This window comes from Lithobates pipiens, unplaced genomic scaffold (assembly GCF_037356315.1).
Source record: "Lithobates pipiens isolate NorthernLeopardFrog02 unplaced genomic scaffold, aLitPip1_a1.2 Scaffold_19, whole genome shotgun sequence".
Lineage (NCBI taxonomy): Eukaryota > Metazoa > Chordata > Amphibia > Anura > Ranidae > Lithobates > Lithobates pipiens.
The window spans coordinates 100,188,639-100,207,616 of record NW_027507764.1 but is presented as its reverse complement, the minus strand read 5'-3'; the positions used below and the strand labels follow the sequence as shown (position 1 = coordinate 100,207,616).

General features: G+C 43.1%; 1 protein-coding gene across 1 annotated transcript in view; it reads right to left on the bottom strand.

Annotated features, from left to right (window-relative positions):
• Nucleotides 1-3,056: 3,056 nt before the first annotated feature.
• The window catches only part of PITRM1 (pitrilysin metallopeptidase 1), an 88,061-nt gene continuing 72,139 nt past the window's right edge, over nucleotides 3,057-18,978 (bottom strand). The window contains exons 21-27 of the mRNA XM_077491110.1: nucleotides 18,713-18,833; nucleotides 16,385-16,450; nucleotides 15,956-16,068; nucleotides 13,406-13,531; nucleotides 13,162-13,307; nucleotides 11,528-11,630; nucleotides 3,057-3,789 (exon numbers count right to left, since the gene is read on the bottom strand). Coding sequence (XP_077347236.1) covers nucleotides 3,696-3,789; nucleotides 11,528-11,630; nucleotides 13,162-13,307; nucleotides 13,406-13,531; nucleotides 15,956-16,068; nucleotides 16,385-16,450; nucleotides 18,713-18,833 — 769 coding nt within the window. The 3' untranslated portion in view covers nucleotides 3,057-3,695. The remainder of the gene's footprint in view (nucleotides 3,790-11,527; nucleotides 11,631-13,161; nucleotides 13,308-13,405; nucleotides 13,532-15,955; nucleotides 16,069-16,384; nucleotides 16,451-18,712; nucleotides 18,834-18,978) is intronic.

Genomic DNA, 18,978 nt, shown 5'->3' with positions numbered 1-18,978 from the left:
TGTTTGGGATTTTTTTTTTTTTTTTATTGGCCAGAATTTTAATTTATTCTGGCCATTGAAATGAATAAAGGCTGAAGTGCCAAACGCACCTTGATAGGGAACTGGAAGTGGCCCACCAGAAGCCCACCCCCTCCTGTGCTCGAAGGACTGGAACGCACACAATCCATTACTGGCCATTGGCTCCACCATTACCAGAAGCGACATACCTGCACCACTGGTCAGGAGATAGGGAGTGTCGCAGCGGCCATCCTCTCCAGGGGAGTTGAACAAGTAGCTAGCCTGAGTCTCCATGGACTGTAGAATTGGACAGAGGGCCCCCGGGCTTGTACCAGCCCACGTGGCCAGACCAGGGCTTCATAACAATAAAATTCCTAGGAGGCAAGGGCTACTCCAGCCTTTCCTTCCTCCAAAAGCCCCCACAAACACCACAGGAGAGAGAGTTCATGGAAAAAGGTTTCCTCTTAGTGGTAAAAACACAAACTAGTCCTGGGACAACCCTTTTAAAGTCCTTCCTGTTGTGTTTCCTGCCTCTGGAGGTCGAGTCACCCTTCCTCTTGTGCAGTCCCAGACAGATGACTTGGGGGAAAAAGCAGACACTTTGGTAGTAAGCATAGTAGGGAACATGTCAATGCCAGTAGTGCACACAAAAAAAAAAAAACACAAAAAAAACACAGAACACCTGGAGGACTGCAAGTCTAGGGGCCAATTAGACTGTTCTGATGAGGAGTAATCAGATAAGTGGATCAGACCCAATGCAGCCGGAACAGCATGGAAAGAGATGCGAGAGTTAAAGAAAAAAAAATGTAGCGCTTTGAAAGAATGAATAAATTCCAACGTAGTACTGTATGCATAAACAATGCTATTAATTCCATAAAGTTGAAAAATGGTTGAACAGTCAAAGTTTAAAATAAATGGTAGTGAATGTTACCAATGACTTCGGGGTGGATAAGGGGGAAACAATCATCCGGGAGACTTGCCTGGAAATGGTTTGAACATCAATCATCCAAGAGGGGAGAAAATTCAGTTCCCAGAGGTGGATGCCACGGCTGGATGGTGGTCAGCAGGATGGTTAGAAAGGCAACTTGTGTGATATAAATGGCCCCAGAACAACCAAGCCAAGCAGGGTTGATATTCTCAGTGCGACTTCTGTGACATCACTGCTGTGCCGTATTTTAAGTGGAAAGGTGTCCTGAAGTTAGTTGTGTAAGCGTCAGCCTCTGACATCAGCAAGGGATCACACACAACATTCAATGTATGTAATGCAAAAGAAGACTGCCAGAGACTCTGGGCATACTACAGGAGATAGAGACTGCAAACATGCTAAAGCAACAGTTTTAGACTGGGGGCAATCTGCAGGACACAGTCAGACTGGGACAATTCTACAAGAGGCTGACTAAAAAAAATATCAGTTTTTATAAAAATCAATAGTCCCACGTCTGATTACTAGGGTTTTTAGTCACACACACACACACTAAAGGACAACAGGCTGGGCCCCCAGCTCTGTGCTATATTATATAGAAAATGCTGCATATGTGCCACAGCCTATGAAACTATTCATGACCCCATAGACACCTGTAGCTTCTTTTCTGGTGTGTGTGTGTGTGTGTGTGTGTGTGTGTGTGTGTGTGTGTGTGTATTTATACAGTATATACACACACACTATATTGTCAAAAGTATTGGGATGCCTGCCTTTACACGCACATGAATTTTAATGGCATCCCAGTCTTAGTCCGTAGGGTTCAATATTCAGTTGACCCACCCTTTGCACAACAGCTTCAACTCTTCAAGGATTAGGAGCGTGTCTATGGGAATGTTTGACCATTCTTCCAGAAGCGCATTTGTGAGGTCAGGCACTGATGTGGACGAGAAGGCCTGGCTCGCAGTCCTCGCTCTAATTCATCCCAAATGTGTTCCGGACTCTGTGCAGGCCAGTCAAGTTCCATGCTGCCTGTTGTGATATTCTGCACTAACTTACTTAGTATATCATATTCATCAATGACAACATTGACAGAGTCCTAGTATTTGTGCGTTTTCATTTTTTTGTTTTACTGCTGCAGCAACCAATTTTTTTTTTTTAGGGCTCATTTACATTACACTTTACGCTTTAACTCTATCACATTAAATGCCTACTGCTGCAACATACTTTTTTTAAAGCTTGGCAAATGCCCCGTGTGTGTTGATTTTCTAATAGTTTTAAAAGGGGCCCAGTAGAACCCCAGCTCATTAGTATCCTTGTTCAGCAGATCCCTAGCTCAATAGTACCCCCAGCTTTGCTGATCCTCTGGTTTGCTGATCCTCCTCTCTCCTGTTCCCACTCACCTCCCACTTTATTTCTCCCATGCTGCTCCCCACCTGTGACATCTGCTAGATGTTCCTGCTCTGATCCCTCAGCTCTTCTGATCCTCTGCCACTCAGTCCTCTCTCCGGTCCCCGCTCACCTCATGCTATAGCGTGCCCATGTTGCACACCACATGTGCCATCTGGTAGTTGCTTCGCTGTATTCTGGACCCCACATACCTTCCTGCTGCACCACACTGCACACCAGATGTGACATCTGCAACACTTTCAGAATATACTGTATGCACGTGAACTGGAAGTGACTGCTGATGACATCTTTCCGTTTTGCTTGTTGGTTTCCCAGTGCATCCTGGAATCACTTATACCTGCAATACCTTCAAAACAAAGCAAAGCTGAATATAAAGCCCCCCACAAGCTTCAGGTGCTGTAAGCGAGCGTGAGCTTAGACTTCTATGGAGATGCTTTAAAGCACCAAGACAGACATGGGGTATAATTTTTGAAGCGAAGTGAAGCAAAGCAATGAAAAAACACAAGGTGTGAACTGGACTGTAAGCTAACCATTTTATTTAGTGACAGGTACTTTGTATTGGCATTCAGAGTGCTTTAAAAGACTCGTCAATTGCCACATTTCGAAGCAAGTATAAATGAGCACTTAAGACCCACATATGGATGGTGATTTTGCCAGACAATAAGATGTCATCTTTAAAACGCCATTCAAAGAGGCCTTTACACGACAGTTATAAACCACACACACCATATTAATAGAGACCATATCAGCTTTTATTTTGTAATGATTTAGCATTGCATTAAAGAAAAACTCCAGTTTTGCTGAAAAATCAATATATTGCTACAAAAGGCACTTGGTAGGTTAATGTCTCCTTTCCATTTCTGTCTGCAGTCGACCATAATTTTCTATCCGCTTTTTAAATCAAAATTTGACTTTTGCAAAAGTGGTCAGTTTGTTTAAAAAAAAAAAAAAAAATACCTTGGCATTCTCTATCCCCTGCTCTTGTAACTGGCAACACATTTTCTAAGAAGTCTGCACACTTTAGGCCATGCTATAGACATCCTGTATGTAATGCGTATTATCACTGATCATGAGACAACATTGTAGTAGGAGTTTTGTCATAGCTTATCACAATACCTGCATAACAGAAGCATGTAAGGATCCACAGAAACGTTTACTAAAACCTTTGACATATATACATGCACACGCACACACGGACCGAACACAGAACGTTATGTTGAAACAAAAGTGGAGTTTAAACTTAAATGTTAAAAAGTTTAAAAAGACAATATCCAATAACCCAGTAAAGCCTGTATAAATAAATATCCTTTAAAAGGACTAGAAAGCTTTTGGAATTTTATCACTCCGATCTTCTTACTGCAGGAGAATTTCATCTTTTAATCCAAGACGGATCTTTTACAATGCTGGGATTATCGGGGCCCAGAATAGTGATTCCACGGGTGGAGTTCCCAGCAGTTAGATACCTGCAAGAGGTTATATGTATTAATATTCCAATGGTGAAACACACAAGAAAATACAGATATGAACTCCAGGCAATACTACAAGGGTTCCTGAGAAGGTTCCACACTTTCTTTTATAAAAGTTTAGCAACCATCTTCATCACAGTGGGACAACTCTTATGCCCTGCACACACAGTCAGAACTTTCTGAAAATCCGATCGTGTGTGGGCTCCATCTGACTTTTTCCATCAGAATTTCCGACACACAAAGTTTGAGAGCAGGATCTAAAATTTTCCCAATAACAAAATCCGATCGTTTAAATTCCAATCGTGTGTAGACAATTCTGACAGACAAAGTGCCACACATGCTCAGAATAAATTAAAGGGACCACAGCTATTGGCTACTGGCCCATTTATAGCCCCAACGTACGTGTTGTACGTCACCTCGTTAAAAACGATCGAATTTTCCGACAACTTTGTCCGACCGTGTGTATGCAAGACAAGTTTGGGACAAAATCCGTCTGAAAAAATCCTATGGATTTTGTTGTCAGAATGTCCTACCGTGTGTACAGGGCATTATTCTAAACTGCAAGGACAGCCAGCTTGCCAATCAGACTAGTCACATAACCCTCTCAGACACGACTAATTACTACTACTCCATCTGCTCTCACCATTTCCAACAAAAATATAAAAGTGCAGAAACGTTTTTTTAGACCCACTTTGTAAAAATTTAGCTATTTTACCCTGTTAGCCAAAATGTGACCAGCCATATTTGTGATCCAGGTACCTCTGACTATAGGGCATAGTCTGACTTTTAAGCTGCTTTCACACTGGGGAGTCGACGGTAAACGCTTTACCGTCATTTTAGCGGTGCTATTCGGCTGCTAGGAAGGCGAGGCCCTCTTAACCCCCGCTAGGGGCCGAAAAAGGATCAAAAACGCTCGCAAAGCGGAGCTGCCCATTGATTTCAATAGGCAGAGACGCTTTAGGAGTGGTGTGTACACCGCTCCTACAGCGCTGCAAAGACACTGCTTGCAGGACTTTTTTTTTTATTGTCCTGCAACCGTACCTCTCCAGTGTGAAAGCACTTGGGCTTTCAGAGTGGATTGAGAGGAGAAGCTCTTTACAGGCGCTATGCGGGCAACATTTTTAGCAATATATTGCCTGTAAGCCCCCTTAGTGTGAAAGCAGCCTTAATGCAGTCATAGTATATCTACAGCACCAATTTTTGATTCAAGTCTGCACTTATACTTAATTTCACTACTAGAGCAAACATAATTAGTAATATAACAGGTGCTTAATCTCAAACACACCTGTCAACAGGAAAATAGTGAATATAGAGTAAACACACCATGAGCGAAAGCTTTTCAATTTATATTAACCACTTCAGCCCTGAAAAGTTTTACCCCCTTAATGACCAGAGCATTTTTTGCAATACGGCACTGCGTCGATTTGACCGACAATTGCACGGTTGCGCGATGCTGCACCCAAACAAAATTGATGCCCTTTTTTCCCCCCACAAATAGAGCTTTCTTTTAGTGGTATTTGATCGCCTCTGTGGTTTTTTATTTTTTATGGTATAAACAAAAAAAAAAGCGACAATTTTGAAATTATTTTATATATATAATTCTTATTTTTTGCTATAATACATATCCAAAAAAATAAAATAAAAAAAAACGAAATGTATTCATCAGTTTAGGCCGATATATATATTCTTCTACAGATTTTTGTTAAAAATAAATTGCAATAGGTGTATATTGATTGGTGTGCGCAATCGTGTGCGTTATCGAGTCTACAAACTACGGGATCAATTTAGAGACTTTTTTTTTTTATTCATTTTTTTTTTTTTACTGGTAATGTTGGCAATCTGCGATTTTTAGTGGAACTCCAACATTGCAGCGGACAAATCTAACCCTAAAATTACACTTTTTGGGGACCAGTGACATTACATTGATCAGTGCTATAAAAATGCACTGATCAATGTAAAAATTACACTGGCAGGGAAGGGGTTAACACTAGGGGGCAATCGAGGGGTTAAGTGTGTTCCCTAGGTGTGTTCTAACTGTAGAGGGGCATGGACTTACTGAAACATGATAGAGATCACTGCTCCCAATCACTGGGAGCAGTAGATCTCTGTCATGCCACTAGGCAGAACGGGGAAATGGCTTCTTTACCATTCTGCTCTCCTCACCACGATCCCAGGCCGCCGGCAGACATCAAGTCTGTGGGTATCGCGGGCACACTCACGCGCTATCCTGCTTTTACGAACTGATGTACAGGTACGTTAGTCTGCGCAGTGCCATTCTGCCAATGTATATCGGTGTGAGCTGGTTGGCAAGTGGTTAACCTGTGGAAGACGCTTTCAATCTATATGATATCAAGCTATGCACAGCATACATACAATTTGTTATGCTACAAAAAGTATCATGTGCAGAGACATAGTAGGAAAACGCAGCCATATACAATTATAACGACCAGTGAAGGATCAGTACCAAAAAACAAACACAATGTACAAAAGATAAATCAAGTTACTTGCTGTGACCCTAGTGTGAAGAGGAGAGATGCCCAACATTTCAGGTGTAGAGAATCACCATCTCAACAGCATCATGCGTACAATGGTATAGGCACCTTTTGCCAAATTATCAAATTGTTAGCGCAGTGGTCTGGAGTGAAAACTGCCTTGAAGACCACCACCAAGCCCAAGGCCTCGATGCAAAAGCAAATGGTGGGGTGTCTCCTGGACCATAAGGTTTAAAACATCAAAGCTGAGAGCCAGAAGATACTCCTAGCAGTGCATCTGGTCAGACTGGAAAATAGGGTTTTACTAACAGCTTACCTGTAAAATCCTTTTCTTTTGAGGTACATCACGGGACACACCGCCATAGTAATTACTATGTGGGTTATAGTCCACCTTCAGGTGCTGGACACTGGCACACCCTAAACAGGAAGTTGCCTCCCTATATAACCCCTCCCATACCAGAAGCATCTCAGTTTTGTAGCAAAGCAATACACGTGTATACTAGAAAGAGGGGAGGGACCTCTGTATCCCATGATATACTTCAAAAGAAAAGGATTTTACAGGTAAGCCGTTATAAAAATCCTATTTTCTTTAATCTTACATCACGGGACACAGAGAAATTACTATGTCCCAGGGCAATGCCAACTGAGGGGAGGGAGACGCAACAGAATTAGGTCACCATGAGATCAGAGGACTTCTACTGCTGCCTGCAGTACACTGCGCCCAAAGGCGACAACCTCATGTCTTTTTACATCCACCTGATAGAATCTGGTAAATGTATGGAGTGAAGACCAAGTTGAGGCCTTGGAGGCTTGGTTATGCACTGCCCACGAAGCACTAACAGGCCTAGAGGAGTGCGTTTTTATTTGAGAGGGTAGAAACTACCTCTCTAAACAATAAGCTAGAACTATTACTTGTCGATTCCATTTAGAATAGTAGATTTCAATTTCCATGCTGCCTGTCCTCTTTTACGACCTTCAGGTCCGAACAAAACATCAGTTTCCTGAATCTGAACAGTCGTCTAAGTAGACTGCTCTCACCACAAAGAGAATGTAGTGATTTGTCTTCCATAGAACAGGGTTCTGGAAAAAATTAAGATAGAACAATATCCTGGTTTAGATAAAAACCCGATACTACTTTCGGTAAAAAGTTAGGATGAGGACGCCATACTACCTTGTCCTTGCGAACAATAATATGGCTCTTTATATGATATGGTTACCAGAAAAAATAGTTTCCTTGTCAAAAAAACGATACGTTGTATCGGTCCAAAAGAGAGGCCGTTTTGTAATGCTGGCAAAAAACTAAATTCAAGTCCCAAGGGTTCAGGGGTGATCTAACCGGGGATTAAGCCATGTTACCCCCTAAATAAAGTTACGAACAAAAGAAAACAAAGCAAGTGGTCGTAAAATAATACCGATAAGACCGATCCCTGTCCTTAGAAAGCACTCAAGGCCAGCTTTATTTCTCACCCCATCTGCAGAAAGTCAAGGATTCTACCTTTGACCTATTTCCTGTGATACAACCCCTGGTTTCACACCAGGAGACATATGCTTCCCAGACTCCATGATATAGAATTATGGAGGCCGACTCCCTTGCATTCATCAAGATAGAAACCACCGAACCGGACAGCCCACGTTTCTTCAGAAGGCGGGTCTCAATAGCCAAACTGTTAAATTTAGCATTTGAGCAGTAGGATGGAATACCGGACCTTGCAAAAGAAGGTCTGGCCATGGCGGTAGGGTCGATGGGTCCCCTACTGTCATTTTTACGATCCCTGCATACCAAGATTTCCTGGGCCCGCTGGAGGCCACAAGAATCACTGACTTCCCTTCCTGCTTGATCCTGCGAAGAAGTCGTGGGCGCAGGCAGAATAGGGGGGAAATAAATCAGTGAGAATCGATTCCACAGGAATAGCAAGGCATCAGTTTCACATGCTAGCGGATCCTTTGTTTTTGACACAAAGTTGTTGATTTCTTTGTTGAACCTGGACGTAAAACAGATCTATGTCTGGGATCCCCCATCTTTGACATATTGACAGGAAGATATCGGGGCAAAGAAACCATTTTCCCGGGAACAACTGCCGACGACTCAAGTAGTCTGCTTGCCAATTTTCTATTCCAAGAATGAAGACCGCTGATAGGCAAATTACATTGTTTTCTGCCCATGATAGAATATGATTCACCTTTCTCTGGGCCGCACAACTTCTTGTACCCCCTTGGTGATTAATATAGGCCATTGCTGTGGCATAGTTGGATTGAATCCTGGCAGGACAATACTGTAAACTGAACGTTCAGGCCCTCAGAACCAAGTGCTTTGCTTGAATTTCTAGAATGAGAATGGGCAAGGTCATTTCTGATCTGGGCCACTTCCGTGGTAACTGAAGGAAGGATTTTCCCCTTTGCAGATTTTTGGATATTAACCATAAACTGAGGCTTTGGCATACCCAGGTACTATAGTACCTGGTATTTCCGGGTGGTCCATCCAGGTGCTAACAGGGCCCAACCCTGCTTAGCCTCCAAGATCAGATGAGATCGGGCGCTTTCAGGGTGATGTGGCCATAGTCAGACACATTGGGAATCTAAAGCTTGAACCCTTTGTTCCAAGCTGATAGGATAATGTTGCAGCAGTCTCTAATGAAACTGAGCCTAAGGAACGACCTCAAATGAAGCCACCATCTTTCTCAACAAGCTCATGCAAAGTTGAATAGAATAATTCATCTTGCTTCGACCACCTAAATCAGTTCCTTTATGCCACTGATCTTTGCCTGGGGCAAGAATAACCTTTTCTGGGTGTACTTATGATCAGACCCAAGTATGTTAGCCCTTTTCATGGTTTTAAAGAAAATTTCTCATAGGCTGAGAAACCGACCTAGATATTCCAGGTAGTTGAATGTGGTGACCATACTTTGGTCTAAGCGTGCTACCGACTGTACTATCAAGAACAGATCGTACAGGTAAACCATAATCGTTATACCTTGGGCCCTTTATCTAGCTAGAAGAGGAGCCAGAACCTTTGTAAAACACTTGAGGTGCAGTAGCTAGACTGGAAAGCAGAGCTACACACTGAAAATGAAGATTTTCCACCTTGAAAAGTAGCTATTACTAGTAAGCGAGGAAATCGGTAGGGATGCATCGAAATTTTGGCCGCCGAAACATATCGGCCGAAAATGGCCTTTTCGGCAATTTGCCAAAAGAAAATTCTTGCCGATAATAGTGCCGAAAATGGGGTGGGTGGCCCCGCCCCTGGTGCCGCCCATTACGGGAGTATCGTTCTGGAGTGCTGCCGTGCTTTGTGGGGGAAATTGTGCAGAGCGGCTTTCCCTCCCAACTCCGCCTCTACCGACATCTCGCTCTGAGTTGCTCCTGCACAGTATTTTATGTGTGGCTGGGGTACAAATTTATCGGAGGCACAGGCTGTGGCTCTTGCTCCCCTCCTCCCATCACTCAGCACTGTGCGTGGCGATCAGTGATAGAAGTCCCTGCATGTGGGAGGATTCTCACATCTGACTCCATTCCTGCTCCTGTCACTGTGCAGTGCCATGTGATCCTCTCCTATCTCTGAGTTCCACTGCCTCTGTACCGACCGGAATGATGCTTTGTAGAAGGTAAATAAAGTACGGTAATCTTTCCGGCATCACTTGCACGCGGATAACTCCTTACACCTGGCACTTTTCTTCTCTCTCATTGCTTGTCGAGCTCTCACTATACTCGCAGCCCCCCCCCCCCCCCTTCATCCTCAGCATTTCCCGGTCCACAATCTTCAGCTACCAATCTTCTTAACCCTCTGTATGCTCTAGTCTGCAACTGTCCCAGCCTCAGAATCCTGCCAGCATTCCATTCATTCCTCATTGCTCCTTCATTCTGGCAGAATTTTTTTTTTTTCTTTACTTCACTGCAGGTACATAACTACAGTGGTTGCCATTGCGACCCAGCCTGTGAGGAGGGGCTACATACAGAGGAACCAATGCCTTCCATGTTTTTCCTGCAGCCACTGAATGCCTGCAGGAGGGAGAGGAGCAAAGTGGACATTCAGCAGCTGCAGGAAGAACATGGAGGGCATTGGTTTCTCTGTATGCCACCCCTCCTCTCCAATTTTCTTATGCTGCCCATGGGCCTCTCAGCTCTCTTCTGGCCCTTCTGTGATGTCTGCCCCTCTACTGTTCTCTGCGCCCCCCCCCCCCCCCCCCCCCACATGCTCTTTTCCATTCCCCCCCTGTGCTCTTCTCTGATCCCTGTGCTGTTCTCCTTTACCCTGCCATTCTCCTGCCCAACCCCCAGCTCTGCCAGGTCCCCCCCCCCCTCCCATCTCCCACGGCTGCTGTGGGGGAATATGTCAGGATGGAGAGCAGGGAAGGCTGCCTGAAATGACAGAGTAAGTTATCTGTACAAATCACTTACTCTGCCCATTCCTAACTGTAGCATAATAAACTGTGTTTACAGACAACACAGTTTACTATGCTACCACACCCACTTACCTAAGAATACTAGCAAAATAAATGAGGCTTGTTGGGAGAGAATAGGTTATATTGGGGCTGTCCTTACAAAAGCAGCTATATGAACACAGTTGCAATCCTAATTTAACAGAAATGCAGGTGTGCAGCGCTGAACGCAGACAGTGTGCTGCATGCAGGGACACTCGCATGCCTGTCAAATTAAGACCAGTTTCCCCACTGCGTAACATAGGCTGCCTGCATGCATCTCCAGCTGCATATACAAAGCGCTCATTCAGGATGTACGGACCACAGAATCTGTGTCAATGAGCTTTAAATTGGTTTATTTTTTTTATTTCATTTTATTTTTGTACTTTTTTTTTTTTTGTTAAATGGATAGCAGTGATCAACAGCTTGTCAGCCACTGATCACAGCAATTTTTATAATCAGCAGTGTCTGGAGGGCAGTTCTGCAATAAGTTCTTGGCCACTGAAGCAACCATGAGCTTATAGCAGAAGGAGCAATGCAGCTGACGTAAGGCATGCTGACCTGGCCAGCTGGAAAAGGTCTTGTTCCAGCGTATGTCTTACATCGAGGCAGCAAAAGGGGAGAATATAGATGCTTTGTACTGTGCCCAATCACAATTGTCCCCATCCCCCCCACTAACATTATGCCAGATGTGTACCGTGCCTTAGTCCAGTTGAATTGTGCCTGATCCCACCTCTTCACTCAGGCCAGGGCTTGTACAGAATAAGAACATTAGTCAGACAAACTGGATGTTGGAGATCAAACGTTCTTGTGCAGTTTTTCACTTACTTGCTGGCAGCATTAACCAAGTCTTTGTGGGTGGCAGCAATCATCCGTTCTCTGTACAGTTGCTTCATCTCATCACTTATACCTCTTAGAAACAGCATCTTGCCTAAAATAAATGGGGAAAAGAAACCGCTCAATGAATTCATTGGACAAGTTACAATCTGTAGGTTTTGTTTACACTGCACCTCATTGTCAAACAAACACTCTCAAGACACAAAATATATATGAAAGTGAACCTAAAATTACACAAGGCATCACAACCAAACAACTTTATATGTCTCTTCTGCAATAAAGAACTTGCCTGCTCACAGTTTAATATTGAACTTCAGTTCCATTTTAAGGTGTTCTAGTTTATCAGTGACAGTTTTTGTCATAGTTTTTGCAGTCATGGCGCAATCTAGCACTACTAGGTAAAGTGAACAAGACACATGACTCAAAATTAGGGGATGACAGTTTGGCAAGACTTAACCCTACTACACATGGGCCAACAATCAGGTAACATCAGCTGGTTCAATAAAAATCAGCCGACATTTGGCCCGTGTGTATGGCAGCCGGTCCCGACAGAATCCGGCCAGCTTCTGTCAGACATGCTTGCTAGAAAACCAGCAGCTGACTGTCTCCTGATCAGCGATCAGTATGTACCAGGCTTTAGACTCAAAAGGGCAATGTCAGTTGGATGGGCTTAGAAGCACAGCACATCAGCAGATGGGTGGGGCTTAGGCTCAAGGAGTGGTAGCAGGTCAGCAGGGCTTAAAGCAGAACTTCGAGCTCTCAATTAATATTGATTATTTTTAATCCTTATACTACTAGCATTAGTAAATAGATAGGAAAGTAGATTTATATCTGCTTGTTTGAAACTTTGACATTTCTTCAGTTACTTCCTGCTTTCTATGCCTAGGGAAATTATATCATACATTCCAGGAGCGGATGAGAGGTTCTTAGCGAAGCACACCATTTTATACATTTAAATAAAGCCGACAAGTAGGGTTGCACCGATACCACTTTAAGACCAAGTACAAATACGGATACTCTCTCCCGTGTGAACTGTGCCAGTAGTTTTTTTCTTTTTTTTTCCTCTCTCTCATTATAAGATGGAGATAGAGATAGAGGCTCCTGTTCATTCATAAACTAAAGTATTGTAAACACAGATTACAATATTCACTGACTCTGCATTTAGAAAAAGGAAGGAGCCTGTAAATGACATTTACCGGCTCTTTCCCCCACTCTCCATCCTGAGATATCTGGGACAGGGGGGACCAGACGAGGACATGGAGGGGGACTGAAAGAGCACAGAGGACATGGAGGGGGACTGGAAGAGCACAGAGGACATGGAGGGGGACTGGAAGAGCACAGAGGACATGGAGGGGGACTGGAAGAGCACAGAGGACATGGAGGGGGACTGGAAGAGCACAGAGGACATGGAGGGGGACTGGAAGAGCACAGAGGACATGGAGGGGGGCTGGAAGAGCACAGAGGACAGGGACTGGAGGAGCAGGTAGGGGACAGTTGGGGGTGATTGGTGCGGCGGTGGGAGCACAAGTACAAGTACCCCTGCAAATACCCAGTACCAGGACTGATACTAGTATTGGTACAACCCTACCGACAAGGATACCTTAAGTTGTGAAAGCTAGATGTACCTTTGTCTGAAGGTGCAACAGGTGAATCCACGGTTGAAAATACAGAGAGTTTGGCTTCCTCAACGTCCTGCTGGCTGAACGCTCCAGACTTTGCCCAGTCTATTGACTTATCAAACGCAGACAATGTTGACAAAGAGTTTGGATCCCTAAAACGTATAGTAATACGTGTGTGTTTAGCCCTGGGTTTCCAAAATGAATATATATTCAAAAAGGTATCATGCAACTGTTTTTTTTATATTCTTACCGATAGGAAAAGAAAGTAAATATGCCATCAGAATCAATAGAGGCGGCTCCACCATAAGCTCCTCCTTTTTCCCGAATCTCCCGATGGAGAAACCTAGCACTCATGATCTGTGACAGTACACGCAGGCTGGATTGGGGAGAAAATAGAGCATTTCTAGTAATAAAACATCTGATAAAAAGTAAACACCATTTCCAGCTTTCCCAACTTAGGTCACTAAAATCGGAGAAGCACAGTCATATTAATTTGCTGTAACATGTGGTTTTGTTATTTTTCAGAACTAAATCTTAACAGACTTATCATACAGAGATACAAAATAGGGGGTGGGGAGATACTATAAAGAAACACCATATGAGTGAGGACACAATTTAATTGGAGAGGAAAACATTGCAGCCTAATCCCTCCGTCCCTCATGTTTTTGTATCTAGCAATTTGCTGATCGCCTAACTGTAAATATGTCATTACTTTGAAGTTAAATACCCGGGTTATAGCAGCAGCTAAATGCCATAACCCGGGTATCTTTTTTCGTTAGGTGGCAAGCTTTCTGATAAATGTGATCCCAGAGGCGGCTTTGCCACAAGATCACTTTTATAGGCTGTGGGAGAGGTGGCCCTGCGCCCTTCCCCGATCACTTTTGAGCTCATCGGAGCCGTCAGTAAGCCTGGACCCAATCCAGATTCGGCTGATGGCCTGGCTGGAAGTTGAGGGAGGCTGGATTCATACTTAATATGGATGCAGTTCACAGAAGGGGTCTGTGGGTCCCTGTTCTCCGTTTCAGGAATGAATCAGGCACAAATTTCCTTTGAGAGAGCCGGTCACAATCTCCTGTCATGTGAATTGGATGCTGGGAAACCCACATCCAATTCCTATATGTGTGAACCCAGTCTGAGGCCAAGATAATCCCCACTCGGCTCTATGCCCTTGGAGGACTGAAGCAACGTCTGACGTCACTTCCTGTTCTCAGGCTTAAAGGGATGATTTTATTTATTTTTTGCTTTTAAGGGTAAATGAGAGCTCTGGGGTCTTTTTGACTCCAGATCGCTCAATAAAGTGAACCTGTCATGCTTATTTCGATTACAGGGGAGGTTTACTTTCCTTGTAACAGGAATAAAAGTGATCAAAAAATAAATAAAAAATGTAAATAAAAAAAAGGGACAGCGTAAAAATAAATGTAAAACAAATAAGAAAAAATTACGTTAGATGAGCCCCCATATGTAAATGCTGCGATTGGTCAAGAGAATACAATTCTAGCACAAGAGCTCCTCTAACTCTAAACAGGTGACATGTAAAAAAAATGTAAGTGTTGCCTATGGAGATTAAAGGGGTTGTTTTGTTTTTTTAAATAACAAAACATAGTTACCTCCACTGTGCGGCTCGTTTTACACAGAGCTGCCCGGAACCTGCTCTTCTGGGGTCCCTCGGCGGCTGTCTCTGCTTCTTCCCGCAAGTACTTCTCACGTTCATGAGAGCTCCCTCGCATGGTGAGAAGCACTTGCGAGCGCGCTCCCGTGATACAGCCGGCGGCTATAGCCGCTCACTGTATCACTCGGCTCCGCCCTTTGGTGTGCCACATCATTGGATGTGATTGACAGCAGCGCGAGCCAATAGCTGCGCTGCTTTCAATCCATCCACTCTAGCCAATCAACGGCCAGGCTGAGCGGCGAAGAGGACATTGGGGCGAGCGCGGGACTTTCGAGGGGTCAGGTAAGTAAAACAGGGGGGCTTGGGGGGCCGGCACTGTCAGATGTTTTTTCACCTGAATGCATTAGGTGAAAAAACTTTTACCTTTACAACCTCTTTAAGTACCGTAGTTTCTCGCCATTAAACAAGTGTGCTCAATTTTAAAACAATTAAATTACATGTTGGGTAACTATTTACTCAGCGTAACATCATCTTTCACATTATACAAAAAAAACTGGGCCAACTTTACTGTTTCTTAGTTTTTATTCATTAAAATACATTTAAAAAATAAAAATAAAAAATTGTGTTTGAAAGGCTGTTGCGCATATACAGTGTGACATAAAATATTGCAATGACCACCATTATATATATATAAAATGTTTGGGAGTTCCAAGTAAGTTTTTAGCAAAAAATATGAATATTTACTTTTAGAAAAAAAAATGTCAGAAAACGGCCATGTCAGCAAGTGGCTAAGCTAGCCACATACTAGCTCAAATCCAACTTTCTGTACGGAGGTTGTATGTTCCACCTATTGAAGTGGTTTATAAAGGGTATCCTCAATGTTGGAAAATATCCCCACTGTCTGAAAACATTTTGGCATGCCATCTGACTGAATAAATTGTGCCTAGTATGCGCTTCTCTATAACTATCAGTGGCATAAGCCTTCAGGGCTCATTCAGGATGCTCTGAACCACTGTGGAATATATCAGCGATATATCTAAAATGACAAATAATAGATCTCTGTGCAAAACTGTTGGTGCTATATAAATGATGTATAGCAACAACTGGAAATATATATATATATATATCTATATCAAGCAATTTAACATTAGTAAATGCTCAGACATCAGGAAATAGACGGCTGAGCCCTACCTGCCATAGTCTGGGTGACTGAACGGCACGGCCCGTATACATTCACTAATAAAATTTACTGGAAATGGCAAAGCGAAGTGTGTCTTCATTTGACAAGGCTTGAAAGTAGGATCCTAACAAAAAAAAACACAAGGCACAGATATGACGATTAATATAGACACACACACACACACACACACCAAATCCTTTCAGCTGGGACTGATTGCGATAGGATATTCAACTATTTGGGACACATCAAAATGGGACTATAGCAAAGACAGCTTGAAAATTAATTTTCCTGTTCCGGTGGTTCGCCCAGACCTACAAACACATTATAACCTTGCCCAGTCATTCTTTTATTTTATGTTGCCGATACAAAACATGATGATTTGTGCATTTAGAAATAGTTAAAAATACTATTTATTTATACCCTACACAAAAAACACTTACACGGACAAGCTTTCTGGAACTTTTTAACGAAGCTTCGTTTCCATGTGAAGATGGATTTAATGGCCTCTAGAAAAATAAAACAAATCATCATCATTAAGATTCAATATGAGCAGATGTAGAGATTGTTATATAAATATAGAAACGTGTTATTTAGTAAATTAATGTACATATGAGCAGACTACAGCAGTGCCAAAAACAAGAGAACACTAGAGATGTGTGTCAGGATCAGTGTGCCCATCCCAAACAGAAGGAAAATACAACAAAGCTCCATTATAAAGACGCAAGGAACAAAGAGTAAAGCCTAGTACACATGAGACGAATGGCGGGCGGCATTAGCTGGTTCGATCGAAACCAGCTGACATTCGGACCATGCGTCTTGCAGTCGGTACGACAGAAACCAGACGTTTTCGCCAGTTTCTGCCGAAGGGGAATTACCAAAACAAGTCTGCCGACCGGCTCCTGGCCAGCGCCAACCGAAGTGTTCTGGCCGGGGGGTGGGATCGAACAGCAGGAGAGATCGCTTTACTAACCCAACAGAACAGCAGGGAGGGAATCACGGTATTAACATCGGACAGATAGTACAACAGCTCCTCCTGAGCTGTCTTTTTTTTTTTCTTTTCAGTCCTGCTGGGCTGAAAGGAAAAAAAAAAAAAAAAAAAAGTACTAGCATGTACTAGGCTTAAATCTGGGTACACACAGGCCAAAAACAGCGAGTTTTGCAGGAACACAATTGGTTGGGTACACCCAGCCTGAGTGTACAGCTGTCTGTTCTACAGAATCTAGTCTTACAACAGACTTCTGCCGAACAGGGATGCTGGAAAACCAGCATCCAATCAGTACTGGCAGCCACCGCTGATCAGTTGAATGAAAAAATAAATAAAAAACACCTATAGCTTCTATGTTTCATTTACTAGTTCAAATTAAGGGCACATTCACACTTGCGAATGCACACAGGTTGTGATTATAGGCAAGAACTCCAGTAGGGGTTTTCCACAATTAGCCGAGAGTAGATAGTCCCATTAAAATTAACAGGAGGCTGCAGACAATCATAGCTAATAGCATCCACTCGCAAGTAAACGCTCATGGCGCAACCAAATGGTAGGCACTTGCATGTGATCGCAGCATGAGCAATTACACAACAGTGAGTGAGACCAGCTGCAAGTGTCGGCAGACTCCCATTGCTTTCAATGGAGACGTCTACTCGTAGCTAATCACGGGAACCCTGCTGGGGTTCTTGCATGTAATCGCTGGCAGAGTACATTCGCAGGTGTGAATGTACCCTAAAGTAGTGGTCATCAACTCCTGTCCGCAGGGCCCACTAACAGGCCAGGTTTGCAAGAGAACTGAAATACATCACAGGTGATATCATTTGCTGCTCAGTGATTGCAGTATTCTAGTCTGCATCTTCCCAAGGTAATACATTAAACCTGGTCTGTTAGTGGTCCCTGAGGACAGGGTTGAGGACCACTGTACTAAAGGATACCTGTCTGGGGAGAAAAAATAAATAAAAATAAAATAAAAAACACAGAGGCAGCTACTTCTGGCTTTGTTTTTGTAGAATCTTGGAAGCAGTTACTCTCATCCTTGCTCCACTATATAGTCCCTGACCTGAAATACGTATACGGCCAGTGAAGTCCGAACTCTTCACTCAGTATGCCCTTTTCAGGGTCAGTGATTTAAAAAGCAGTAGAGCAAGGATTAGCCCTGGAGCTTGCATCTTGAAATGGCAAGTCAGAACTGGTAAAACCTATATTTAAATTAAAAAAAAGTTCTCATTTAAAAAAAATAAAAAATAATAATAAATAAAAAAGAAGGTTGTGATATCAGACAGATCAGTGATGCAACCATGAAAGATAAGCCTAGTACTAAAAATATGGGTCCAGTGGATTCTAGTATACATAATACTCAACAAATTTACTCTTCAGTATGCTTATGGGCTATACTTTCCATTGTTCACAAGCCCAATAGAGAAGCAATTTCGTGGACATGAGCCATCAGGTCTTCTAATGGGTTGGAGAGTATAGCCCACAAAAAATAAATAAAAAAATTGCAGCATAGCTTTCTGCTCAGCATCTATCCTCCTATGGGGGAGGGATAATACCCCAGTTGTCGGCTTGCTCCCTCAATGATAGTTCTAAGAAATCATGCTTTGAGTGCTATACTTTAAAACACACAAGTCCAAAATAGATATGATTTAGAGGACAGAAGTCTTCACATCTTTTGATGGGTTCCCTAATGAATATTTGGAAAAGGTATGAGTTGTGTGCTATGCTTTCCACTATACACAAGTTCAATACAGAAGCGATTTTCAGGTTAGGCCCCAAGTACCTCCACAATATTAGGTCGGATAGCTTTGCGTTCTTTTTTATTCCTGTGAATTCCTGACAAAAAGTGCTCCACCTCCTTCGAAGCTGCTGGCATCTGTTTTGGGGTAGCATTCAGGGAACACCTTATGGACAGGAAAAGAAAAAAGTAGTATTTAAGCAACTACAATGCCACCAATACTTGGTTGAAGGGTTAAGCTGAACCTTACTGACAGAGATTTCCTCATCTAAGCTTCTGCTACTAAATTTCACTTCTACTGTAGCATTCTC